Genomic DNA, 27986 nt, shown 5'->3' on the forward strand with positions numbered 1-27986 from the left:
AAGGCGTTGATTTCCTGTGTGGGAAGTGGATGAGTTTTCTACAGCTGCCGTGACCAAGCACCACAGACTGCGGGGCCGAAGCCACAGAAACGCGTGGCCTCCCGCTTCTGGAGGCCTGGAGGCTGAGCTAGCGGTGGCGTCGGCAGGGTGGGCTCCCCGCCAGGGCCGTGAGGGAGCTGCCTTCCAGGCCTCTCCACGGCGCCGGGGGCCGCCGGCTGCACCTCTCCAGCCTCCATCTCCGTCATCCTGTGGCCTTGTCCCCGCGGGCCTCTGTGCCTGTCCTCCTCTTTTGACAAGAACACCGGAGATACGCAAAGGTACACAAAAGCGGGCCTTTGTTCAAGCTGGCAAAAGAGATTTTCTTCAGAAACCCCTGCTTGCGGGGGAGAGAGCTGAGCTCCGTTCCCGCCCCAGCAGAGGCGGCCTGGCCTTGCGAAGGGAGGATGAGGGAGTCGGGAGGGGGCGAGTGCAGGCTCAGGTGAAAGATGACGGGGCGGCCAGCGTCCTTGCCACGAGGCCAGCCGTGTGTGGGAGCTGCCGGTGCCTACCAAGGTTGGGATGCTTCCGTCCCGTGGAGACTGGGAGACTGGGCCCCGCGCCTCCTGAGGTTTCCGTTTCCAAGGAGTGGCTGCGGGGCCCTCGGGAAAGCCCCTGGGTTGTGGGTGCTACACAGATGTCTCAAAGGGACAGGGTAAGCCCTTTGTAGTAAATGCGGTAAGAAAGGGAGGTCAGGTGTTGGCCGGAACAGACAGTAAATGCTCTGGGCAGCCCTGAGCGTTTCCAGACGGGAACTCACTCAAAAAGGGGGCTGGGGCGTCCCAGGGGCGCGGCCTTAGGCTCCCAGAGGCCCCGTGAGGTGGTGGCCGGGTGTCTTCGGGCGGGGGTTTGAGTGCAGTGTGCCTGCCGAGAGGTTCTGCAGTTCCCAGTGTTTAACAAAATTCAGTGTCCACTCTTGATTTGCACAAACTCTCCCATCCTGGCGGTCCCGGGTGTGGACTGGGGCCTGTGTTTACTTTGCCCTATTCGTGTCTGGCCTCCTTTTGTCCCAAGTCTCAGAGAGACGGAGAGAGATCCCCTGCTGGGGCTGTAGCTGCAAGGCCACCGGGTTCAGCCCTCGAGGCCTGCTTGCCGGGGCAGTGACTAAGCCGTTGACAACCTCAAGGCAGCTTTGTGCTCCTTCGTCTCTTTGGGGATCTCTTTTTGCCCCATCTGTGTGTCACCCTGTGGCAGAGGGTTAAGGTGGGCAGCTGGGGAGGGTTGGGTGGCCCTTGGGCTCATGAGGCCCTAGGGCACCCAGGTTTGGGGGTGCCGAGGGCAGGAAAAAAGGCCTCATGGTGCGCAGGCCTCAGCCGCTTGCAGGTTGCCCCGGGCTTGCGGATGGCAGGAGTGGGCCGCTGGGGAGAAAGCAGTGCTGACAGGAAGTGGCTTTTTATCCTGCAGCAGATGGCTGAGGACAAGGCCTCTGTGAAAGCCCAGGTGACGTCCTTGCTCGGGGAGCTGCAGGAGAGCCAGAGTCGCTTGGAGGCTGCCACTAAGGAATGCCAGGCTCTGGAGGGTCGGTGAGTCGGGGGAGCCGGCTCCGGAGACCCCTTCCAGGGTTTCCAAAAGCAATGAGGTGGGTTTAGGGGCCTCCAGGGTGCTCCTTGATGAGGATAGACCGGGGCAGGCTGCGTAAACACGTCGGGGCAGACGTCGGGAGAGGTCTGGGCCAGGCGTCCGGGACCTGGGTCCCAGCCGGCTCTCCGCACTCTGTGACCCTTTGATGGAGTTTGGATTATTTCCTTAGGAGGCATTTTGGGGGCCCCGAGCCCACACCCACGGTGTCTAGTTCTCTGGAAGGACTTCTGGGACCGGCGCACAGTCGCCCTCGTGGCTGAGGTTGATGACAGGGAAAAAGGCACAGGGCAGCAGCCGCCAGGGCAGGAGCCGCCAGGGCAGGAGCCGTGGGGGGAGTTGGAGAAGCCCTGTCCCAGCCTCCCGCCGCCCTGCGAGCGGCACAGTGAGAAGCGCCTCCCACACGGGCCATGTTCCTGCCCAGCGATGCCCGCTAGAGACTCAGCGCCCTGGGTGTTTACTGGGGGCAGGTCCTGTCAGTGCCCTCTGCCAGGCAGGTAGCTAAATCCCCGACTCCCAGCAGCAGAGCGGGTGCTCACGTCAACCACGTTCTTCCTACAAATGGCCTAGGTGCAGGGACCGCCCTGACCACTAGAGAAAGTGTCACTGTGGCAAGGGAACTTCACCAGCCAAGGGCCAACCTTGCCAGCCGGTGGCCTCAGGCCTGCTGGTTACTCTCTTTTGCAAAGGGGTCTTGGTTCTTGTGAGTGGGACCATTGGGTCAAAGGGCAGGGAGGTTTCTGTGGTTGTCATTCGGTCCTGCTTCTGCCCTCCAGACAGATGGATCAGCTGCCAGGGGGGCCCCAGCCATCCCAGCACAGTAGGCGGTCAAGGTGCACTTGGGGCAGCCAGCAGGGCAGAGGGGAGGGGAGCTTGACCCAGGCTCTGATGGGCAGAGGGAACCCGTGCAGGGTGTGGGGGCAGTATGCAGGCAGGCGCGGAGGGGAGAGCCAAGCAGCCAGGCCTGCCAGGCAGAGTTGGGGTGACTGGAGAAGGGCCGTGTCTGCCTGTGGCCAGAGGCCACCCAGGACCTGGACAGATGCACCCACCATTGTCCCTGCAGTGAGGCTGTGGAAGGGCTTGGTGTGGTGGGATGAGGCCAGACCCTGGAAACTGGAGGTTAAGGGAGCTGTAGGGGGGCAGGTGTGGGAACTGAGCATCCGAGCAGGTCGTCTGGGACTCCAGCAGAGCTCTGGGCAGCAGCAGGGATGGGGCCGAGGCCCGGTCTGCATTGAGCTCAGTGCTTGCACGCCCAGGTGGGCAGTCTCTCATTTTTGGAACAGCAGTCTCTCCTGACCCCCTCCACTGAGACTGCTTTTGCTGGGGCCCCCAGCAGCCCCCCAGTGGAACTCCACGAGCAGTTCCGAGGGCTCCTCTCACCTGGCCCCAGCACTGCGGGATGCAGGCGACCCCATCCTTTTCTCGGACCACCCCCTTCCCCTGGCTTCCAGGTCTCCTTGCCATCTGTACTTGGTCACCTGCTGGGCCCCTGCATTGAAGCAAACACGTCTTAAGCAAAGCTCCTCACCTGCTGCTCCCACCTGGCCCCCTGCAGTTGTCCTCGTGTCTGTTGACGGTGCCTCCACCCTGCCGCCCGGCATCAGCTCGCAGTCACAGGGTGTTCAGAGCCGACCCCCACGCCCTGCGCATAGCCCCTCCCGTCCCCCCGTTCGTCCTCCCTGAGTCTGCTCTTTCCCCGTGCCAGGGCCCGGGCGGCCAGCGAGCAGGCGCGGCAGCTGGAGAGTGAGCGCGAGGCGCTGCAGCAGCAGCACAGCGTGCAGGTGGACCAGCTGCGCATGCAGGGCCAGAGCGTGGAGGCCGCGCTCCGCATGGAGCGCCAGGCCGCCTCGGAGGAGAAGTGAGTCAGCGGGGGCGGGGCCGCACCACGGGGTCTGTGGTTCTACACTTGATCTTAGCCGAAAGGCTGAGAAGTGTCGGGTCCCTGGTTCTTTCTGCCTTCTGAGGACTCCTTCAGATTCTGCCTGTGGCTGTGGGCCCATTCTATCCCTTAGCCTTGCTAACGGTAGAGGCGACCATGATGACACCCGGTTTGTCTTTGATACAGTCATGCCATCTGCTCTCCAGACCACGTTTCACTGCGTGTCCACACGTGGCCTTTTTTGTAGTTTTTTTTCCTAGCCACTAGGTCATCAGGGGACTTGTCCTTTGAAACCCCTTCTAGGCCAGGTGCCGTGGCTCACGCCTGTAATCCCAACACTTTGGGAGGCCAAAGTGGGTGGATGGCTTAAGCCCGGGAGTTCCAAGACCAGCCTGGGCAACAGAAAGACAACAAAAATACCCCCAAACCCCCCCTTCTACCAGCATCCAATCTGGGACCTCAGGTTCCTGTCCTTGGCGTGCCTTTTGAGTCTCCTTTAATCTAGAACAGTTCCCCTGCCTTTCTGAGCTGTTTGTGAAGTTCACAGTTTTGAACAGTGCAGGGTAGTTCCATTGTATTATTATTATTATTTTCAAGACAGGGTCTTGCTCTGCCGTCCAGGCTGGAGTGCAGTGGCATAATCTCGGCTTACTGTACCTTCCGCCTCTTGGGCTCAAGCGATCCTCCCAGGTAGCTGGGACTATAGGCACAGGCCAGCACACCTGGCTAATTTTTGCATTTTTGGTAGAGGTGGCGTTTTCCCATGTTGCCCGGGCTGGTCTTGAACTCCTGAGCTCAAGCGATCCTCCTGCCTTGGCTTCTCAAAGTGTTGGGATTATGGGCGTGAGCCACCGCGTCTGGCCACGATTTTATTATAAACATTAAAAATACTAGCTTTTAGGAAAACGATATTAACTGCCTGGTGACCAGCCCACCAAAGCCTGCTTTAGAGTTGACGGCCTCAGGAGTCCTCACACAGCCTTGGAAGACCCCATTCCAGGGCTGTGATGCAAGGGAGGGAAGGAAGGGGGTAGAGTTGGAAGCAGGCAGCACCGTGGCTGGACTGGCATGAGGTGGTTTCTCCAGCAAAAGCTCCCTTTCCTCAGGAGGAAGCTGGCCCAGTTGCAGGTGGCCTATCACCAGCTCTTCCAAGAATACGACAACCACATCAAGAGCAGCGTGGTGGGCAGTGAGCGGAAGCGAGTGAGTGCGGCCACCGGGGCTCTAGGGCTGGCCTTGCCTCTTCCTCTCCCCGTGGCCCTGAACCTTGAGAATGGGTAGACCTGCCTTAGACTTGCCTTAGACCTGTGTCAGACTGCAGCTGCGACAGCTCAGGGAAGCTGTGGGGAGATGGCAACCCCAGGATGTTGCTCTCAGGAGTGTCAGCAGGCCATCTTAATGGGGGGCTGGGCCAGAGCCTTGGGATGCTCCCTCTGTGGGGCTGGGGACATCTTGTCTCCATGGACATTCCCTCTTGCCAGCCATCGCCATCTGGGCACCTGGCTCAGCTTCCCCCAAGCCAAGGTAAGCCCGACAGCATTTCCACCCCAGTGTTGGCTGGGAGCCTTTTCCTAGTTTGTCCTCATCAGACCTAAGCTGGGTGCAGTTTGCTAGTGATCACATTTGAGCAGGACACCGTCAATCGTAAGTGTACCCAGAAGAGATTTATAAGGACAAAGCCTGAAGCCAGGTCACATGGGGAAGAGTTAGCTACAAAACTGGCCACTTAATCTCTGGAGGGGGGCGTTGGTGGGGTGTGTCTGTGTGTGTCTCAGGGGGCTGGAGATGCCTGCGTGGGAGGAGTGCACCTCTGACCAGGTGGCAGAGTGGAAGGACTGAGGGCTCTCAGCTGAGCTGTGCACATGGCGGGCACAGGACCGGCTCGCTGTGAGTGGGTGTGGCCTGTGTCCTATGAAGGGTGGGAGGAGGGCTGTGGAGCTGGGGATTCTGGGAAGGGAATGTCGGCCCAGCTGGGAGGTTGTACCAGATGACCTCAGCGGCCTCTTCAGTCCTGAAAAAAACCTCAGCATCTCCTCTGTCGTTTTGGGCCGTGACAGGACGCAGCCATCTCCCTGTGCACGCTGAGCTCCTGCAATGGGCCCTCAAGTCAGGGGCTGGCATCACCCAGCCTGGTCAGCCAGGGCCACTCTTTCATCCTTCTCAGTTCTTCTCAGCCAGCCTCGCCCTGGGCTGACGAGGCTCCGTCAGCTCCCCTTGCCCATCCTTAGGGAATGCAGCTGGAAGATCTCAAACAGCAGCTCCAGCAGGCCGAGGAGGCCCTGGTGGCCAAACAGGAGGTGATCGATAAGCTGAAGGAGGAGGCCGAGCAGCACAAGATTGTGATGGAGACCGTTCCGGTGCTGAAGGCCCAGGTGAGGGCCCTCCTCTCTGACCCACCCTGGCACTGGGACCTGGAGTGTCTCTTTGGCGTCTTTTTTTTTTTTTTGCTTTTGCTTTTTGAGATTGAGTCTTGCTCTTGTTGCCCAGGCTGGAGTGCCACTAGTGGCACGATCTTGGCTCACTGCAACCTCTGCCTCCCAGGTTCAAACAATTCTCTTGCCTCAGCCTCCTGAGTAGCTGGGATTACAGGCACCTGCCACCATGCCCGTCTAATTTTTGTATTTTTAGTAGAGACAGGGTTTCACCATGTTGGCCCAGCTGGTCTCGAACTTCTGGCCTCAGGTGATCTGCCCACCTCAGTCTCTCAAAGTTCTGAGATTACAGGCGTGAGCCACCGCACCCGGCCTCTTTGGCATCATTTTGTAGTGGCCTTTCGTAAGCTTCTGAGCCACTTGTGCTGCTCCTTAGACCTCTCGGTGAGCTTGGCATTACTCGCCGACGTATCTGTTTCCTCTGCGCTGCTGGGGGCTCTGGGAGGACGGCAGTGGGTTCTGCTTTGTTCCTGTGGTGCCTGGCACAGTGCCTGGTGGGTGGCTGGCTTGTGGCGGGCACATCCCTTTCTGTTGGATTTGCCAGGCGGATATCTACAAGGCGGACTTCCAGGCTGAGAGGCAGGCCCGGGAGAAGCTGGCCGAGAAGAAGGAGCTCCTGCAGGAGCAGCTGGAGCAGCTGCAGAGGGAGTACAGCAAACTGAAGGCCAGCTGTCAGGAGTCGGCCAGGTGGGCCTCTGAGAGCGTGCCCGTGTGAGCAGTGGGTGCGACACTGGGGGGTCGCCAGTGGTGACTGCAGGAGACGGATGGCTCCTGGTGTTCTGGGTTAGGGCTCACTGTGGTCCCTCTCCTCTCACCTGAGCTTCCAAGAGCTGCTTTGACACTAGTCCAGCCAAGGAGCTTTACAGAAATGCGTGCCTTGACTGGACGGTTTCTGTTTTCAAAGGATCGAGGACATGAGGAAGCGGCATGTCGAGGTCTCCCAGGCCCCCTTGCCCCCCGCCCCTGGTGAGTGAGCGAGAACTGGGCCTGCGGGAGGAGGTGGGTGGGGAGGGCAGGTGCTGCGCCGCGGGAGGTCACAGTTCGACCTTCCTGTTGCTCTCTGGAGACTTGACGGCGGGAGCTCGTGTAGGCCACCCCATCGGTAGCCCACCCCCTTCCCCGAGGCTAAGGGAGGCATGCCGTGGTAGCGGCGGCTCCTGGTCTTACATGAGTGGCCTGTGAGACCAGGCCTGCCATTGACAGTCGTGCCAAGTCTCCATCCCCCTCCATCCTCCCCTTCCCTCTGACTCTTCTCTTTTCCCAGCCTACCTCTCCTCTCCCCTGGCCCTGCCCAGCCAGAGGAGGAGCCCCCCCGAGGAGCCACCTGACTTCTGCTGTCCCAAGTGCCAGTATCAGGCCCCTGATATGGACACCCTGCAGATACATGTCATGGAGTGCATTGAGTAGGGCCGGCCAGTGCAAGGCCACTGCCTGCCGAGGACGTGCCCGGGACCGTGCAGTCTGCGCTTTCCTCTCCCGCCTGCCTAGCCCAGGATGAAGGGCTGGGTGGCCACAACTGGGATGCCACCTGGAGCCCCACCCAGGAGCTGGCCGCGGCGCCTTACGCTTCAGCTGTTGATCCGCTGGTCCCCTCTTTTGGGGTAGATGCGGCCCGGATCAGGCCTGACTCGCTGCTCTTTTTGTTCCCTTCTGTCTGCTCGAACCACTTGCCTCGGGCTAATCCCTCCCTCTTCATCCACCCGGCACTGGGGAAGTCAAGAATGGGGGCCTGGGGCTCTCAGGGAGAACTGCTTCCCCTGGCAGAGCTGGGTGGCAGCTCTTCCTCCCACCGGACACCGACCCGCCCGCCGCCGTGCCCTGGGAGTGCTGCCCTCTTACCAGGCACATGGGTGCTCTCCTTTTGGGCTGCATGCTATTCCATTTTGCAGCCAGACCGATGTGTATTTAACCAGCCACTATTGATGGACATTTGGGTTGTTTCCCATCTTTTTGTTACCATAAATAACGGCATAGTAAAAATCCTTGTGCAGTAGTCGTGCGTATCTTTGGCATAGATTCTGAGAAGTGACACCACTGAGCATGGGCGATGGGGTAGATGGTACCTGAGCCCCTTCCTCCCTGGAGCTTGGTTTCCCATCTCTCCCCACCCCCTATTTCCCTAGCCTTGCCAAGGAGGAGGTGGGAAAGCCCGTTTGGGTTTTTGTCATTCGCTAGGCCATGCAGTTCTCTGTTAAGAGTGAGCTTAAACATCTTTCCTGAGGCTTTAAGGACCTTTTTTAGTTCTGCTTCTGAATGGGCTGCTCATATCATATATACATATGTATATGTATAGCTGTGTATATGTATATGTATATGTATGTATGTGTGTGTGTGTGTGTGTGTATATATATATATATATATATATATTTTTTTTTTTTTTTTTGAGACAGAGTTTTGCTCTTCTCGCCCAGACTGGAGTGCAATGGCGTGATCTCAGCTCACTGCAACCTCTGCCTCCTGGGTTCAAGCGATTCTCCTGCCTCAGCCTCCCTAGTAGCTGGGACTACAGGCGCCTGCCACCATGCTCGGCTAATTTTTGTATTTTTAGTAGAGATGGGGTTTCACCATGTTGGCCAGGCTGGTCTCGAACTCCTGACCTCACGTGATCCACCTGCCTTGGCCTCCCAAAGTGCTGGGATTACAGGTGTGAGCCACTGTACCTGGCCAATTTTTGTATTTTTAGTAGAGATGGGGGTTTCACCACTTTGGCCAGGCTGGTCTCAAACTCCTGACCTCAGGTGATCTGCCTGCCTCGGCCTCCCAAAGTGCTAGGATTACAGGTGTGAGCCACTGCGCCCCGCTGGGCTGCTCATATCTTTTATCCATTTTTCTACTGGGTTATCTTTTGTTGCTCAGCTTTTAGAAACTCTTTGTCCATGAGCAGGATTAGGTTTGTGGCTGTGATAGAAATTGCAGATATCTTTTCCTGCTTTGACCTCGCTACTAGTGTTTCTTTGTTTTTTGTTTTGAGATAAGGTCTCTGTCACCCGGGTGGGAGTGTAGTGGCACAATCAGAGCTCACTGCAGCCTTGACCTCCTGAGCTCCAGCAGTCCTCCTGCCTCGGCCTTGCGAGTAGCTGGGATCACAGGCGTGCGCCACCACACCCTGCTAAACTACTGGTGCTTCTCAGCCTCGAAGTTTTTTTTTTCTTTATGTAGTCACATTTATCCATTTTTTCCCCCTTTTACTGCTTTGAGTTCGGAGTCGTCATGACCACCTTGTGGTCTGTGGGAAGGATGCTTCACACATGAGCACTTTTCTTTTTCTAACACCGAAGCGTGCTCTTGTCTTCACCAAGAGTGTTGCTGCCCAGTGTGACTGGTGGTGGCTGTTTCATCATATTCCAGAAGTTTGTGATGCCATTTCCCACACTGGCCCCAATTAGGAAGAACAGACGACTCTACTTGTTTTGCAAGATTCTGGAAATTTCCTGGGGTGTCAGAGCCCTGGGCATTAACCCTGCAATTGTAGCAAAGGAAACAAAGTTGGAAGTTGACTCCCCAGCACCCGGGCCTTCCTTCCTGCCCTCCTCCAAGCTGCCCTGGTTGGGAACGGGATGTTGTGAATCCACCCTGAGGCTTCCTCACAGGGCTTCCTGCTATTTGACAGTGTGAGGCTGGCTAGAATTGGGATATGAGGCCTTCTAAAAATTAACCTGGCCTGAGGGCTTTCTCAGCATCTGGGGGCGGGGTGTGGGGGCGGGGAGTGACCTTTCCCCTTCTTCAAGCCAGGTGCCCATCAGATTCTACTTGGGAAAATGTGAAAGGCACAGACAGCTTCTCTGCTCACGGGTGCTGCACTTAAATCCTAATCTTGCAATTTTTCTACAAGAGCACTTTACCTTTTTTTTTGGAGGGAGGGTGTATGAGTAGACGGTGGTTGCTGTAACAAAGTACTGCACACTTGGGGCTTAAAACAACAGAAACTCCTTCACAGTGTTGGAAGCCACAGTCTGCAATCAAGTTGTCAGCAAGGCTGGTTTCTTTTTTCTTTTTCTTTCTTTCTTTCTTCTTTTCTTTCTTTCTTTTCTTTCTCTCTCTTTCTTTCTTTCTTCTTTCTTTCTCTCTCTTTCTTTTTCTTTCTTTCTCTTTCTCTTTCTTTCTTTCTTTTTTCTTTCTTTTCTTTCTCCCTCACTCTCTTCCTCTCTCTCTCCTCTCTCTCTTTCTTTCTCTCTTTCTTTCTTGTTGGATACAGTCTTGCTCTGACACCCAGGCTGGAGTGCAGTGGCGCCATCTCAGTTCACTGCAACTTCCGCCTCCAGGGTTCAAGCAATTCTTGTGCCTCAGCCTCCCGAGTATCTGGGATTACAAGTGCCCGCCACTACGTCCGGCAAGGCTGGTTTCCTCTGCAGGTGCCAAGAGAATCGTTTACAGGCCTCTGTCTTAGCCTCTGCTGGTTGCTTATAGAGCCATCACCCTAGTCTCTGCCTCTGTCATCACACAGTCTCTTCCTCTTCGTCTGTGTCTTCCCTTTTGTCTCATAAAGGACACCAGTCATTGGATGTAGGGCCCACCTGGATAATCCGGAATGATCTCCTCATCTCGGCATTCATTACATCTGCAAAGACCCTTTTCCCAAAGAAGGTCACACCCATAAGATATGCACGTATCTCTTCAGGGCCATCACACAACCCAGTATGGGGACATGTTCCAGTGCACACAGATGAGGGCAAATGCAGCAGCAGTGCCTGGGAGCTGGAAAAACACCCCTGCTTGGGCCCCCTGGACCAACTGAGTCAGAATCTTGGTCTAGACCCACCAGGCATTGGTCTAGACCCACCGCCCTGCCCGGAGGTGGGGCTGCCTCCTCCCTCCTCCGGTAGCACAGTGTAGGGTTGACCGTACACCAGACACCAAGGATTTAAAACCATACCATTTGCCCAGAAGTACGGCATTCCAGGGTTTTCCTTTTCGGCTTTACTTAGGTTGAGCTTCCAGAACAACTGGTCGGATTACTCTTGGGAGGGAACCAGCCTGCCTGCCCTATTGGCTGCGGCCCCTTGATCCACAAACGAAGCCCATCCCTGCCGGAGCTTGTGGCGTTCTCTGGTGTTCATGCGCGCTCCCCCTCCTGCCGACCAATGCACAAGAACAGTGCGGGCGACCAGTAAGCACAGTGAGAAAGCATTTCGCCCTCATCAGTAACTAAAACAACACCAAGTCTGACAGCAAGCAAAAAGTGATCTGAAAATGGCAACCGATGAAGCCCTAGGTGAGCGCTCTGCTGGCAAGGTGCAGGACAGCGGCCCTTGCAATGCTGCCCTTTCCGAGGGGGCCATTTGCTGGGATGGAGCAAGCCCGTAGGCAGCGTCCTCGGCCCTGGTGCGTAACCCTAAGAGAGAGTCGGGCACTCAACGATGACTCTGGCATTGGGAAGGTGCTTCACTTCATCATCTGTAGCTGCCAAAGGTCGGGGTGAGATAAGAGGCTGCGTATGTAACGATGTGGCCCGGCACAGCTGGCATTTTGAACATCTCCTCACACGCAACATGCCTTGTAGCATGTTGGTGTGAACAGGCCAGGTGACAAACTTATGGATAAAGCGTGACCCCAATAGAGAAGTGAAAGCTCTGAGTGCATACCCTGCTATAACATTTGGACGGACGTGAGTAGCTGGGTGGCCAGTAATGAGAAGTTTTCCTTACATGTTAATACATTTCCTAAATGCCTATAATTTGCACGCATTCCTTTGATACACAGAGAATACGGCTTCCCACACAGTCGCTCGGGGGTTAACGCAGCTTGGTTTTCTTCTGTGCCAGTGGCAGGGAAGAGCCCGCTGTTGACACAGCCGCTCAGCAAGGCACGGGGCAGGGGCTGACTGTGTCTCCTGGGGCTGCCGTGACCAAGCACCACAGACTGCGGGGCCGAAGCCACAGAAACGCGTGGCCTCCCGCTTCTGGAGGCCTGGAGGCTGAGCTAGCGGTGGCGTCGGCAGGGTGGGCTCCCCGCCAGGGCCGTGAGGGAGCTGCCTTCCAGGCCTCTCCACGGCGCCGGGGGCCGCCGGCTGCACCTCTCCAGCCTCCATCTCCGTCATCCTGTGGCCTTGTCCCCGCGGGCCTCTGTGCCTGTCCTCCTCTTTTGACAAGAACACCGGAGATACGCAAAGGTACACAAAAGCGGGCCTTTGTTCAAGCTGGCAAAAGAGATTTTCTTCAGAAACCCCTGCTTGCGGGGGAGAGAGCTGAGCTCCGTTCCCGCCCCAGCAGAGGCGGCCTGGCCTTGCGAAGGGAGGATGAGGGAGTCGGGAGGGGGCGAGTGCAGGCTCAGGTGAAAGATGACGGGGCGGCCAGCGTCCTTGCCACGAGGCCAGCCGTGTGTGGGAGCTGCCGGTGCCTACCAAGGTTGGGATGCTTCCGTCCCGTGGAGACTGGGAGACTGGGCCCCGCGCCTCCTGAGGTTTCCGTTTCCAAGGAGTGGCTGCGGGGCCCTCGGGAAAGCCCCTGGGTTGTGGGTGCTACACAGATGTCTCAAAGGGACAGGGTAAGCCCTTTGTAGTAAATGCGGTAAGAAAGGGAGGTCAGGTGTTGGCCGGAACAGACAGTAAATGCTCTGGGCAGCCCTGAGCGTTTCCAGACGGGAACTCACTCAAAAAGGGGGCTGGGGCGTCCCAGGGGCGCGGCCTTAGGCTCCCAGAGGCCCCGTGAGGTGGTGGCCGGGTGTCTTCGGGCGGGGGTTTGAGTGCAGTGTGCCTGCCGAGAGGTTCTGCAGTTCCTAGCACCATCATTTTCTCCTCCTCAGACCCCTGGGTTCTCCTTCCACGTCCCGGCAGCTGCTTCGCAGGCTCCTTGCTGGTTCCTGTGTCTCCGAGCTGACTCCCGAATTCTCTTCCTCTCCTTGCTCAGACGCTCCCCCTTTGTGACCTCGTCCATCTTCAAGGCCTTGATGCTGATGACAGATTTCTGTCTTCCAGTCCTGATCTGTTCCTTCACGAAAATGAGCCCAGTAGCCCGTCCAAGCCAGAAATGGACTTTTAGCCCCCACCGCCTGCCAACTCTGCCCTTTCCCTCATCCCCAGTTGCTTAAGCCAAAACGGATTCCTCTTCCTCTCGTGATCCAAACTCCTGAGTCCCTTCACCTTTTGCCTACACTATCACAGTGACCTCCTTGCTGCTTTCACGCTGGAGAGCGTGGGCTCCCTGTGATCTACTCTCCACATGGCAGCCAGTGTCATCTGGTAAACCTTTGCTGAAACCCTGCCATGCCCTTCAGTTGCCCTGGAAACCTGAACTCATCCTCAGCCTGGCTCGCAGAGCCCTCATGCCACTGGGACGTCACGTTATGTCCCTCTCCTGCTGGCCCGCTGCACCCAGCCGCACCACATGCCGGCCGCACCACACACACGCTGGCCTTTTGGCCCTTCCTCGAACACACGGCGCTTGTCCTTGTTGTCCCCTCATCTTTGCATGGCCGATTTCTTTTTCTCATTCAGCTCTAAGTTTAAACTTTCAACAGTTCTGAGCGTATCACCTTCTTCATCTTAAAGTCCTCATCCTAAATCACACTGCGCTGTTTTAACTCCCTGCTTGGCAGTCCAAATGGCCTCATTTATTCTGCTTTGTTTTCTCTCTCCTTCCACCAGAGGGAGAGCAGAGGCCTCCTCCAGCTCAGTCAGGCATCATCCCCCGGAACAGCGGTCTCCAACCTTTTTGGCACCAGGGACTGGTTTTGTGGAAGACAACTTTTCCACAGACGGGGATGGGGCGTGGGATGACGGTTCGGGGATGAAACTCTTCCACTTCAGATCATCAGGCATTAGTCAGATGCTCCTAAGGAGCACACAACCTAGATCCCTCGCACACACAGTTCACAATAGGGTTTGCGCTCCTGTGAGAATCTGAGGCCGCTGGCTGATCTGACAGGAGGCACAGCTCAGGCGGTCATGACAGCAATGGGGAGCAGCTGTACACACAGATGAAGCTTCGCTCGCGTGCCCACCACTCGCCGCCTGCTCTGTGGCTCAGTTCTTAACAGGCCACAGACCAGTATGGGTCCGTGGCCGGGGGGTTGGGGACCCCTGCCCTAGAACGATGCTCGGCACAGCTACACTCGGTGCACATTTCTTGGTGGCCTGAGCTTGTCTTGAGCTCCATCAGGATTTCTCTGTCAATATTTTTGTAGACCATACCCTGTCACCATAAATGGTGCTTGGTAGAAATGACTCTATGAATGTGATAGGGATAACACAGAAAACCCATGGTAGAGAGCATGGCGACTAACTTGGAGGGACTTCTTTTTGTCTTTTTTTTTTTTTTTTTTTTCGTTTTTGCAGAGATGCAGGTATTGTCATGTTGCCTGGGCTGGTCTCAAACTCCTGGGTTCAAGCAATCCTCCCGCCTGTGCCTCCCTAAGTGTTGGGATTACAGGCATGAGCCGCTGCCTCCCCCCAGCATGGGGGGACTTCTTATAAGCATTTTTATTTATTTATTTGGAATTCGGATGGATAGATCATGTTGGCCTGATAATGTATGTGCAAGAGCACAGACTCTGGGGTCTCATGGACAAGCCCCACTCTGCCCCTTGCTTAATGTCTCTGAGCCTCAGTTTCCTCATCTGTAAAAAGGTCAGAAATGCCATCCGTGTGCAGCAGAGTACCGACGAAAGGATGGATGCAATGCTCTTACGGCAGTGCCCGACCCAAGGCACAAGGAAAAACCACGAAAGCAATTCCAGTTTACACCACGTCCCAAACTGGATTTTCCATTCGACTATAATTCCTCCCAATAAGGGCTCAAAACGTTGTCTAAGGAAAGTCGATTGGTTGTTGCCCAGGGCTGGAGGAGTTGGGGGAAAACGGGGAGTGACTGCTGATGGAGACAGGGTTTCCTTTTGGGATGATGAGAATGTCCTGAAGCTGGTCATGCTGATGGTTGCACATATCTATGAATATACTAAAAATCATCGAATTGTACACTTTAGACATGTGAATTGTGTAGCATGTGAATTAAACCTCAAGTCGTTATTTTAAAAATGTTGTCTGAGACACCTGTGCGCCTCCTGTAAGCTCCCATGAAAATGCAAATGAAGATACAGAAGAAGATCAACATTGAACATTTACATCCTCTCCTAAAGCTATGTTTGACAGGTGACCTTTTTTTCTTCCTTCCTTCCTTCCTTGCTTCCTTCCTTCCTTCCTTCCTCTTCCTTATTCCTTCCTTCCTTCTTTCCCTCTTCCTTATTCCTTTCTTCCTTCTTTCCCTCTTCCTTATTCCTTCCTTCCTTCTTTCCCTCTTCCTTATTCCTTCCTTACTTCACTCCCTCTTCCTTATTCCTTCCTTCCTTCTTTCCCTCTTCCTTATTCCTTTCTTCGTTCCTTCCTCCCTTCCTTCCTTCCCTCCTTCCTTTTTTCCTTATTCCTTGCTTTCCTCCCTTCCTCCTTCCCTCCCTCCCTTCCTTCCTTCCTTCCTTCTTCCTTATCCCTCCCTCCCTCCCTCTCTCCCTCCCTCCTTCCTTCCTTCCTTACGTTTTTTAGCAGTAGAGACAGGGTCTCACTGTGTTGCCCAGGCTGGACTCGAACTCCTGGAAATCAAGTGATCCTCCCACCTGGGCCTCCCCAAATGCTGGGATTACAGGCTTGAGAACTGGCAGGGAGAATGGGCGACTGACTTTGTGTTGTGAAGCAGAGTGACCCTACTCTGTCCTTTCCTCAGAGACCCAGGGTTGGTACCAACCAGGAGACTAGCAGCTGCTCTTCTACTCGGCCCAGGTTGCTTTCTCTATAGTCATTGAGAGGCAAACCCTCAAACAGAAAGTGTGTCAGCAGGGGGCAGGCAGCTGATGGATGTCGTTGTACCCTTGGAGGAACAGAACTCAGCGGTCACAGGAAGCGGGGAGATCCAGGGATTCCATCGGTCGCGTTGGTTCCGAGTGTCGCAGGCCTGAGGGGAAGGGGTGAGATTTGCTTTCTCAGTCTAGGAGAGCCAAAGTCAACAAATGTGTGCTATAGCTGGAAATAAGTCTTCTCCCGCACCTAGCGGGCGGTGGTCAGGGTGGTCTGTCTGTCCATCCCCGAAAGCACTGCAAGACCTGCCATCTGTTTCTGGTGATGCTGGGTGGTATTATTGAGACAGATATTTCTGCTGAAAATAACTGCAAATGATAGATGAAACAGTTTGAGACTGTTCAAAACAGCTGAGAACCAACAAGAGAGCAAAACCTGAGAGGAAGTGGGAATCCAAGAAGAAGTACGCCACTGAAGCTGCTTATTTCCCGAGGACGCTGGCCGACCTGGGCAAACTTGGGTTTTGGTTCTGGAGGCCGTCCAGGCAAGGGAGACAGCAGGCAAGGCCCAAAGCCTTTGTGAAGTGTGGGGAGTTGCATAGCAGCCCCCGCTACATTAAGGAAACCCCACCCCAGCTCTGCAGATTGCGGGGAAGCAGGAGATGAAAGGAAAGGGAAAACACCCCTGTGCAAAGTTGTGGCCAAGGGCCAGGTTCTGTGCAGACTTGCAGTCTAGGTTTTCCTGGTGGGGCCGTTCAGTGGCCCTCGAGTCCTAAATTTGGTCTGAGGTGGTCCTGGGCCGACAGTACCCATATTAGTTTTCTAGGGCTGCCGTAAGAAATGGCCACAAACTGGGTGGCCGAAAACAACAGAAACGGATTCTCCCGTGGTTCTGGAAGCTACAAGTCTGGAATCCAGCTGTCAGCAGGGTTGGTTCCTACTGGAGGCTCTGTGGGAGAATCTGTTCCATGCCTCTCTCGTAGCTCCAGGTGGTTTCTGGCAATCCTTGGCACTCTCTGTCTCATAGAGACACCGCTCCAATCTCTGCCTCCTTCTTCGTGGGGTCATCTTCCCAGTGTGTCTGCCTCTCTCTCTTATGAGGACACTAGTCACATTTGATTAGCGCCCACCCCAGTCTAGTATGACCTTAAGTTGATTACATCGGCAAAGACCCTATTTCCAAATCAGGTCACATTCCCAGGCACCCAGGTGTTAGGACTTGAACATACCTTTTTGGGGGACACAATTCAACCCACAACGGTTACCCCAATGGATGTGTGGATTCGTGGGAGCCTGGGGTTGAGATGCAGTCTCCACAAAAGTTCCTGAGTGAGAGCATGTCCTTTGCAGGAGCGTGGATGGAGCTGGAGGCCATTATCCTTAGCAAACTGACGCAGGAACAGACAACCAAATACCACATGTTCTCACTTATAAGTGGGAGCTAAATGATGAGAACACACGGATACATAGAGGGGAATGAAACACACTGGGGCCTTTTGCAGGGCGGAGGTTGGGAGGAGGGAGAGTATGAGGAGAAATAGCTCATGGGTACTAGGCTTAATACCTAGGTGATAAAATAATCTGTACAACAAACCCCCATGACACAAGTTTACTCATATAACAAACCTGCACGTGTATACCTGAGCTCTTAAAATAAAAAGAGCGATGTATTAATATAACAACTTTAGGAGCACTGGGGGAAAAAAAGTTCTTAATGACAATGAGCAGTGCACATAAAAACTAAGCACACCCAGGGCAGGAAAGAGACCATGAGACTAAGAGTTCAGATGCTGGAGGCTGGGTGCAGTGACTCACACCTGTAATCCCAGCACTTTGGGAGGCTGAGGCGCGTGGATCACAAGGTCAGGAGTTCTAGACCAGCCTGGCCAATATGGTGAAACCCCGTCTCTACTAAAAATACAAAAATTAGCCGGGCGTGGTAGTGGGCGCCTGTACTCCCAGCTACTCGGGAGGCTGAGGCAGGAGAATCACTTGAACCCGGGAGGTGGAGGTTGCAGTGAGCCGAGATGGCACCATTGCACTCCAGCCTGGGCAACGGAGCGAGACTCAAAACAGATGCTGGAGCACCACACAGATGACAGAACAACTGAACTTTAAAAACTTAAAAAAAAAAAAAAAAGGCTTGTGAATATCCGCAGGGAATAGGGAATATATATATCCAAAAAGTAAAAGCTGTCTAACTTTTTATTTATTTGTTTGTCTGTTTATTTATTTGAGACAGGGTCTCACTCTGTCACCCAGGCTGGAGTGTAGTGGCACGATCACAGCTCATTGCAGCCTCAACCTCCCGGGCTCAAGCGATCCTCCCGCCTCAGCCTATCAAGTAGCCGGGACTACAGGCGCGTGCCATCACGCCCGGCTAATTTTTTATTTTTTCGTGGAGATGGGGTTTCGCTATGTTGTCCAGGCTGCTCTCGAACTCCTGGGCTCAAGCCATCCTCCCACCTTGGCCTGCCAAAGTGCTGGGATTACAGGCGTGATGAACTCAATTTATTTTTCTCTTTCTAAAAAATACCCATTTGCTTTCTCTGTCCCCTGAAAAGCCTTCAAAGCAATGCCAATGCCATTGCAGCTGGCACCAAGACTATGGACTGAAGTGCTCCCTCTGGAGGTAAATCTGAGACATGACCACAGCGTTTGTCAGGAGGACACTGCTGCCAACCAATCTGAGTTGCCATCGGCTACGAATGGAGCATCAGAAGGAATAATGGCCCTTCCTGCCGGCTGCTCTGCTGGTCTTCCTTCCTGCCTCTCTTCCTCGGTCCTGTCCTTCTCCCCCTCTTCTTCCAAAAGCCCCTGGGATTGGGGGCCCACTCAAGGAAAGCGTGGAGGGCAGCTGGGGACCAGTGTGAAGCATGATCCTCCGCTGAGCGCAGCAGCGTCCTGCACAAGGAAGTTTTGTGGAGTAAGGAAGGGAGTCGGCGAGGGTGACTGTGTCCTGGGGAGGGGTCAGGGGTCCAAGAGAGGAACGTGTGCCAAGTTGGGTGGTGACCTGATGGGCTCAGATGATTGATTGGCTTTGCAGTAAATATATGAATGATGTAGGGACCTGGCTTTCTCACCGTTTGGAAAAGGAGTTGCAGATATGAAAAGGGAGAAGGCTTGAATGTGGATTCGATTTGGAGTTGTTGGTGTGAATTCATCGATCTAGTTTGGATGTTTGTCCCCACCCACATCTGATGTTAACTTGTAATCCCCAGGGCTGGAGGTGGGGCCTGGTAGGGGGTGTTTGGGTCATGGGGGTGGATCCCTCATGAATGGCTTGGTGCTGTCTTCGTGATAGTGAGTTCTCGAGAGATCTTGTCATTTTAAAGTGGGTGGCATCCCCCCCCCCCCCCCCACACACACACACTCTCTCTCTCTCGCTTGCTCCTGCTTTCGCCATGAGATACACAAGCTCTTGCTTTGCCTCCCACCACAAGTAGAAGCTTCCCGAGGCCTCTCTAGAAGCTGGGCAGATGCCAGCACTAGGCGTCCTGCAGAGCCTGCAGAACCAAGAGCCCATTAAACCTCTCTTCTGTATAAATTACCCAGTCTCAGGTATTTCTTTATAGCGGTGCAAGAGTGGCCTGATACACTGATGGCTTTCAATATACAGATAGGTATAGAAATAAGCATAGCTGTAAAATAGGGCTGTGTGTATGGGTATTTCTCAGCTCCATCACTTAGAAGGCCTGGGACCATCTCAGTAGCAGTGAGTTGACTTAGTGCCTGGGTCTCAATTTCTAAACAACAGTCTTGATTAAAAAGAGCAGAGCTCACTAGAGAAATGACTGATTCCGGAGCTAGGGCAGAGAAAGTCCAAGATTAACTGGATCATCTTGTTGTCCCAGAAAAATAAGGAAGTGCTTAAAGAACAACGGAGACACATTTAGCTGGACTAAGACAGAGAGAGCGAGGACTAAAATCAGAAATGAAAGTAGCCACATTACTACTGACCTTACAGAAATAAAAATATGCATGAGAGCACGGAAACGTATGACTTCCTTTACTTCATTCTCCTCCTTTACTTCTGAGTTGGTCAAGAATTAGAAGCAAGAGTTTGGGAGCACTTTGCTAAAGGGGTTTCTATTCACTGTTGCAGATATAGCTAAGCTATAGATAGAGATATAGATGATAGATAGATGATATAGATATAGATATAGATATAGATAGATACAGATTAGATATAGATATAGATAGACAGATATATAGAGAGAGACCAGGTCTCACTTTGTCACCCAAGCTGGAGTGCAGTGGCATGAACATGGCTTATTGCAGCCTTGACTTCCTGGGCTCAATGCCATCTTCCCACCTCAGCCTCCAGAGTAGCTGGGACCACAGGCGTGCGCCACCGCGCCTGGCAAATTTTACAATTTTTTGTAGAGAGTGGGTACAGCCATGTTGCCCAGGCTGCTCTCAAACTCTTGGGCTCAAGCGATCTGCCCAGCTCGGTCTCCCAGAGTGTTGGGATTACAGGCATAAGCAACCATGCCCGGCCAATTGCAGCAATAATATTCTTTTGCAAAAAATTTGTTCATCGTTGGTACCGAAGAGCTGTTGAACATCCTATTATTGCACAGGAGGCATTTATCGTGGTACAGGCCAGGGTTTTCTGCCCCAATCAGGGTCTGATGTTAGGAGGTACGTGGAGAGATGGGTAACCTTAACAGTGTCACCTTTTTCTTACTTTTCCCCAACAACTCATCTCATTTATTCATGTTTGTGTTTTGCAGACAATTGGAAATAACACGTCACAGTTACAAGCACCATTACATATGATGGTGGTATTTCTGATCCTAGACAAAGACCACTTGAGTTCATTACAACCCCTATCAGCCATGGTACTTTGGGCCAGTCACTCAGCCTCTCTTAGTTTTAGTTTCCATGTCTATGAATAGGATGACAATAATATTCTGCATGCTTGCTCTGAGGATGGAAAAGATAATTTCCCTTTTTTTAGAGTCAAGGTGTCGCTCTGTCGCCCAGGCTGGCAGGAGTGCAGTAGTGCGATCACGGCTCACTGGAGCCTCGACCTCCTGGGCTCAAGTGATCCTCCCACCTCAGCCTCCCGAGTAGCTGGGACGACAGGCATGAGCCACCATGCCTGGTGGGAAAGACAGTTTTTATAATGACTTTTATCCCTTTTATTTTTTGACAAAACCATGTTTTTGTTCACTACTTCAAGGTGAATGATGTCCTCCCAGTTCCAAATCTAGTGTCTGATTTGAGGGCTAGCTAGCCACTGGATCGACATTGGAGGAAAAACAGCTGTTCTCTGATTTGATCTTATGCTTAAGCAGATTTGCTGGAAGCTTGCACACCTGTTATCTTTGAAAAAATAAATTGGTTATTGGTTAATTTTTTCCCCAAACCGTGATACAATGAGTTATGATTATAGCATGACATACGTGTACACCTCAAAATCATTGTGTAGTACAAATCGCAAAACTTATAGGAAAAATGGGGTTAGGGACACAATACTCAAAACCTTTGTCAGTGACACATAAAAAAACGAAGATAGGAACCTAATGAAAATGGTAGCACAATTCTATGCATGTTAAATGGTTAAAAAATACTTCAGTGCTGCAGCAAGTATGGCACTTCACCTCGAAAAAGACCTGAAGTTTGCTTGTGGAAATGGCGGTGGAAGGGTTGCAGGTCATGAATTGGTGAAAGGAGGGTGTTCTGAAATTGGACAGAAAGTTGTAACACCGGATGTGGACTAGTGTGGCTTATAATACGTGTGCTGAGCCGAGGGAGTGGAGTAAGGTGGGAATCCCCTGGGAATTTAAGTGAACACTGATCAAAATGTTTGTTTCAAACCAATTCTCTTGTATTCATTACGCTGGCACTTAGGAATGAAGTGATGTTTCCATGACCTATGTTGATTGAAAGACCAAAGATTTTGTACCTGTTGAGTCTATGTCTTTACAGTGCAGTAAATTTGTACTTCTGAGTTTAAAGATTAGGTCAACAACTGGGTATTTAGCAAGGCACTCTGGGAAACAGAAAAACTATAAGACAGTCTCTGCCTCCGGGCGACCAACTACTTTTTAAAAATTCAACTGGAGTCTATATAAAAGAGGAAATGAAGGCGGCCTGGTGCAGTGTGGCTCACGCCTGTAATCCCTACACTTTGGGAAGCTGAGGCGGGAGGACTGCTTGTGTCCAGGAGTTTGAGACCAGCCCGGGCAACATAGTCAGACGCCATCTCTACAAACAATTTTAAAAAATGAGTCGGGCGTGGAGGTGTGCACCTGTAGTCCCAGCTACTTAGGAGGCTGAGGTGGGAAGATGGATTGAGCATGGGAAGTCGAGGCTGCAGTGAGCTGTGACTGCACCGCTGCACTCTGACCTGGGTGACAGAGTGAGACCTTGTCTCCAAAAAAAAACAACAACAAAAAGAAGAAATGAAAATCTAGAAAAATACGTGAAATCTTTTCCTATCAAATGTTTCCCCCTAAGCTTTAATGATCCTATTTCATTAAAGGAAATATGGGAGAATATTGATGACTGGCAGCACGTAGTGGTTAAGAGCACCGGACTGGGAGCTGGAAGAGTCTGTGATTCTTGAACTCCTGGGCTCAAGCGATCCTCCCACCTCGATCTCCCAAAGTACTGGGACTACAGGCATGAGCCAACATGCATGGCCGAGTCTGTGATTCTTTACTGGAATGGAGTGACGTGTGTTTTCTTCTTAAATGACATTGTGAATTTCCAAGGTCCTTGAAATCTCTTTGCATCTCTTTCCAATTTGCCATCGCTATGCCTGAAGTTCAGTTGGAATGCTTATATTTCAGCTTATCACATTACCTATATTCTGATCAAATATGTTATGGCATCAAAGCTAATTTTGAGACATGGTCCCTAGGCCATGGGACCTAATGACCAGAGATGGAAGTCTATGTGCTGCTTCTGTCCCAAGGGAGATGAGTATCTGTTAGGGGCTCACTCGGGACTGTGTGGTGCTACCTGAGTGCGACACAGATGCTGGAGACTTGAGAAGATATCACTGTAGACTCCAACCCTGTTATAGCTGATGAGGAAAAAACTGAGAGTATTTATTATTGCCCCCACAAAATGCACATATTTTATTATATTGATAAGATGTGAACAATATGTTATTCCTCAATATTCTGCAGGTTGCCTTTTCATTTTGTTGATTGTTACTGAATTCTTCTACCCCCAAAAAGGATTTTATGAGAAGATTGTGAACAATTGTTTGCCAACAAATTAGATAACCGAGATGAAGTGGACAAATTCCTAGAAATGTACAAACCATGAAAACTGACTCAGGAAGAAATAGATTTCATTTCCTTCAGATCTATACCCAGAAGTGGGAGAGCTGGATCATATGGTAGTTCTATTTTTAATTTTTTGAGGGACATTCACAGGCCTGGAGGCTGAAGAGGGAAGAATGGTTTTTTGGACCCAGCCCAGAGCCCTGCTGGCCTGAGCACCCTCAGGACACTGCTATCTGCGCCCCAGCTGCTCCAGCTCCAGCCATGGCTACAAGGGCCCCAGATACGCCTCCGGCTGCTGCTCTGGAGGGTGCAAGCTGTAAGCCTTGGTGGCTTCCATGTGGTGTTAAGCCTGCGGGTATGCAGAGGGCAAAAGTTGAGGCTTGGGAACCTCTGCCTAGATTCAGAGGATGTATGGAAACGCCTGAATGTCCAGGCAGAAGTCTGCTGGAGGGGCGGAGCCCTCCTGGGGAACCTCTACTAGGGTAGTGCAGAAGGGAAATCTGGGGTTGGAGTCCCCACTGGGGCACTGCCTAGTGGAGCTGTGAGAAGGGGGCCACCATCCTCAAGACCCCCGAATCATAGATCCACTGACAACTTGCATTATACTCCTGGAAAAGCTGCAGACATTCAATACCAGCCCAGGAAAGCAGCCGAGGGGGCTGTACCCTGCAGAGCCACAGGAGCGGAGCTGCCCAAGGCCTCAGGAGCCCACCCCTTGCCTCAGTGTGGCCTGGATGTAAGACATGGAGTCAAAGGAGATTATTTTCGAGCTTTAAGAATTAATGACGATTTTCTGCTCTGCCCGCCCACAGATGTAGTTTCCTCCGCACGTGCGCGCCTTCCCTCCTCCCCGCCTGCAGGGTCCATGGCCACCATGGCGTTTTAGGGGCAGCAGTGCCTGTGGCAGCCTTGGCCTTTGCAGCGGTGGCAGCAGCACCAGGCTCTGCAGTGGCATCCACCGGCGGCTTAAGCCGTAGCACTTCTCACAGCATTCAGCAGCAGCATTGCCGTAACCGACAAAGACACCTTCGAATTAAGCACATTCGTTGATTCCAGCAAAGCACTGCACCATGACCGAGATGAGCTTCCTGAGCAGCGAGGTGTTGGTGGGGGCTTGATGTCCCCCCTTGACCAGTCAGGTTTGGGGACTGAAGAAAGCCTAGGTCTCTTAGATGACTACCTGGAGGTGGCCAAGCACTTCAAACCTCATGGGTTCTCCAGCGACAAGGCTAAGGCAGACTCCTCCGAATGGCTGGCTGTGGATGGGTGGGTCAGTGCCTCCAACGATGGCAAGGAGGACGCTTTCTTTGGGACAGATTGGATGTTGGAGAAAACTGATCTGAAGGAGTTCGACTTTGATGCCCTGTTGGGTATAGATGACCTGGAAACCATGCCAGATGAGCTTCTGGCCACGTTGGATGACTCGTGTGATCTCTTTGCCCCCCTAGTCCAGGAGACTATTAAGGAGCCCCCCCAGATGGTGAACTCGATTTGCCATCTCCCAGAAAGTTTAACCCGACCAGGTTGCCCCCTTCACCTTCTTGCAACCTCTTCCCCTTTCCCCAGGGGTCCAGTCCTCCACTCCAGATTATTCCTTTAGTCTAGAGCTGGGCAGTGAAGTGGATATCTTTGAAGGAGCTAGGAAGCCAGACTCCACTGCTTACATTTCCAAGATCCCTCAGTGCACAAAGGAGGAAGACGCCCCCTCAGATAATGATAGTGGCATCTGTATGAGCCCAGAGTCCTATCTGGGCTCTCCCTCTACCTCCAGGGGCTCCCCGAGTAGGAGCCCGCCATCTCCAGGTGTCCTCTGTGGCTCTGCCTGCCCCGAACCTCATGACCCTCCTGGAGAGAAGATGGTAGCAGCACAAGTAAAGGGTGAGAAACTGGATAAGAAGCTGAAAAGAAATGGAGCAAAACAAAACAGCAGGAACTAGGTATCGCCAGAAGAAGAGGGTGGAGCAGGAGAGGTCCTCACTGGTGAGTGCAAAGCGGTGGAAAAGAAGAACGAGGCTCTGCAAGAGAGGGCGGATTCCCTGGCCGAGGACATCCAGTACATGAAAGATTCGATAGAAGAGGTCTGCAAGGCAAGGGGGAAGAAAAGGGTCCTCTAGTTGAGGGTAGTCAGGAGCGTCAATGTGCTTGTACATAGGAGTCTCGCGCTGTAGCTGTGTGTTCGAATAAATTATTTTGTAGTGAAAAAAAAAAAAAAGAATTAATGACTGTCCTGTTGGGTTTTGGACTTGCATGGGGCCTGTAGCCCCTTTGTTTTGGCCGATGTCCCCCCTTTGGAAAGGGAGTATTTACCCAATGCCTGTACCTCAATTTTATCTTGGAAGTAACTAACTTGTTTTAGATTTTACAGGCTCATAGGCAGAAGGGACTTGCCTTGTCTCAGATGAGACTTTGGACTGTGGATTTTTGAGTTAATGCTGAAATGGGTTAAGACTTGGGGGACTGTTGAGAGGAGATTATTGTATTTTGCAATGTGAGAAGTACATGAGATTTGGGAGGGGGCAGGGGTGGAATGATATGATTTGGATTTGTGTCCCCACCCAAATCTCATGTTGAATTGTAATCCCTAGTGTTGGAGGAGGGGACTGGTGGGAGGCGATTGGATCATGGGGGTCGATTTCCCCCTTGCTATTCTCATGATGGTGAGCTCTCACAAGATCTGGTTGTTTAAAAGTGTATAGCACCTCCCCCTTCACTTTCTCTTTCTCCTTCTCTGGCCATATAAGATGTGACTCCTTCCTCTTTGCCTTCCGCTATGATTGTAACTTTCCTGAGGCCTCCCCAGCCATGCTTCCTGTAGAGCCTGCAGAACTGTGAGTCAATTAAACCTCTTTTCTTTATAAATTACTCAGTCTTAGGTAGTCCTTTATAGCAATGCGAGAACGGACTAGTACCGTCAATATTGATGAGAATGTTGAGCTATGTGTATGCACGCTCACACATTATGGTGGAAGCGAAAATTGGCTCAAACCACTTGGGAAAACATGGCATTATCTAGTAAATTTCGAGATATGTACTGGCTGTGATACAGCAATTCCAAAAAAAAACTTGGACATGTGCTTCAAGAGACCTGTACAAGCATGTTCATAGCCAAGGGCTGGAAACTATCCAAATGCCTGCCCATCATCAGCAGAATGGATAAATTAGAGGACTATAAAACTCTGCCGTAATGTAATAGGTAGTTTCCAAGAAATCCAATCGCATACAATGTGAAACTGTGTTACTGTGGGGTTAATGAAATGAATGAGGCAAGCCCGCTGGACCATCCAAATCTGTCCTGCTCCCGGCTGGAGTTTGATGCCATCTAGTGGCAGATGTTGCTCTGGCTGAAATATTGATGGAGGAGATTTCCGGTCCAGTGGCTGGCTGAGACTTCCAGGACAGTGGCAGTATCTCCAGGAATCTCTCAATCAGTTAGGACTTCCTTTCTTGACTTGATCTGAGGATAATAGGCCGGGAAAATAATGGGGACCCGGAGACCCTCCCTCTGTCTTCCTGCTTCCTAAGACAGGGTCACAGGCACTTTACTCTCCCTTCCCTGACCTGTTGAAGGTAAGAACTTCAGCCTGCCTCTGTCTGAGAATGGGGAGACTGAGCAGAGGACGACAGGAAGGATGGCAATCACTAACTGGGTTATGTCTGATTTTCAGCTATTCCAGGTGTAATTGTGTTAACAAGTTGTGTTCTCTGGTTTTTAAAATTCATCATTTAATGAAATATATGTAATGAAATACAGCAGTGAAAATAATGAACTGGAGGTGCACGCAAGAGCTTGGGTGAATTTTTCTTTTCTGTAAGTAAAAACATTTTTAACTGATGTATGATAACTCTGCATATTTATGGGATACATGTGATATTCTGATACATGCACACGCACACACGATGTAATGATCAAGTCGGGGTATTTAGGATCTCCACCACCTCAAGCATTTATCATTTCTTTTTTGGGGGAACATTTCCTATCTTTTAGCTATTTTGAAATATACAATAAATAATCACCTATAGTCCCTCTACGGTGCTATCAAACACTAGAACTTAATCCTTCTATGCAACTATATGTTTGTCCCCATTAACCTCCCCACCCTCCCCACCTTTCCCAGCGTCTGGTAACCATCATTCTGCTCTACCTCCAAAAGATCAACGTTTTTAGTTTCCACATGAGTGCCAACATGCTTTTCCCAGGTGCAGAGGCTGCTGATTCCTGGATTTGGAAGGTGGGGGAGAGTGGTTTGGATTTCAGTACCTCCCCCTTCCTCAGGGCTAGGCCCTGTCTGGTCACCTCCTGTTGCTACAGGCGTGCCTGGCACAGACATTCAGCTCCCGGGGCCGTGCCGCCCTCACCCCTGCATGCCTCTAGAGGTACCTGTCCCGTGGATTTGACCCCCTTCCAGACACACAAGTAGATCACCACTGAGCAGACACAGGGTCACCTCCCAGCTCCCTACCAGGCAAGAGCGACCAGGGCAGGGACTGATACTGCCGAACCCAGGAGCCGGGCCCGACCCAGCCTCAGGTCCAGCAGGTCCCGCCTGTCCACCTGAGCCAGGCCTAGAGCCCGGGAGCCCCTGGCTGGTGGGAGGCCACCCACAACCCACCCCACACGCAGCTCCGGCTCCCCCACCAGGCGGGGCGACTAGGACAGGGACAGAACCCGTTGAACCCAGGAGTGAGATCCGGCCCCGGGTCCCGCTGGGCCCTCCCGTCCACCTTGGCTGGACCTGGCGCCTGGGAGACCTTGGCTGGCGCGAGGCCACGCCCACCAGACATGCAGTTCCAGCTACCCCACCAGCTGGGCGACCAGGACAGGGACGGAGGCTGCTGAACCCAGTTAGAGGCCTGCCCCCGGGGTCTGTCCTGGGCGCTCCCCCAAGGACGGACAGGGCAGGCAGGGTCCGGGACGATGGCCGCACAGTCCCGGCCCCGTGTTCCCAGGCCCGTCTTGCTCCTCGATGTGAGGGAGACCCGGGGGATGGGACAGGCTGGGCCCCGCAGTGCCTGACTCCCTGCAGGGCTCCCGGGACAGGGGTCCGGCGGACAGCCGGCTGCTCAGGGGTGAGGGGTCCAAGCTGGCATTGCGGC

The 27986-nt window shown here is 52.8% G+C and overlaps 1 protein-coding gene and 1 pseudogene across 3 annotated transcripts in view; both read left to right on the top strand.

Annotated features, from left to right (window-relative positions):
• The window catches only part of IKBKG (inhibitor of nuclear factor kappa B kinase regulatory subunit gamma), a 21161-nt gene extending 9567 nt beyond the window's left edge, over positions 1 to 11594 (top strand). The window contains exons 4-10 of one of the 3 annotated variants that reach the window (XM_019018912.4): positions 1441 to 1559; positions 3320 to 3472; positions 4600 to 4696; positions 5722 to 5865; positions 6470 to 6612; positions 6830 to 6891; positions 10851 to 11594. In XM_019018912.4, the coding sequence (XP_018874457.1) occupies positions 1441 to 1559; positions 3320 to 3472; positions 4600 to 4696; positions 5722 to 5865; positions 6470 to 6612; positions 6830 to 6891; positions 10851 to 10855 (723 nt within the window). In that variant the 3' untranslated portion in view covers positions 10856 to 11594. Of the gene's footprint in view, positions 1 to 1440; positions 1560 to 3319; positions 3473 to 4599; positions 4697 to 5721; positions 5866 to 6469; positions 6613 to 6829; positions 6892 to 7189; positions 7919 to 10850 lie in introns of those variants that run through there. The other 2 variants (XM_004065142.5, XM_055375926.2) reach the window with 2 other exon arrangements.
• A 9254-nt stretch (positions 11595 to 20848) lies between these two features.
• On the top strand, positions 20849 to 27977 carry LOC129529888 (cyclic AMP-dependent transcription factor ATF-4-like; annotated as a pseudogene).
• The last annotated feature ends 9 nt before the right edge of the window (positions 27978 to 27986 follow it).

This window comes from Gorilla gorilla, chromosome X (assembly GCF_029281585.2).
Source record: "Gorilla gorilla gorilla isolate KB3781 chromosome X, NHGRI_mGorGor1-v2.1_pri, whole genome shotgun sequence".
Classification (NCBI taxonomy): Eukaryota; Metazoa; Chordata; class Mammalia; order Primates; family Hominidae; genus Gorilla; species Gorilla gorilla.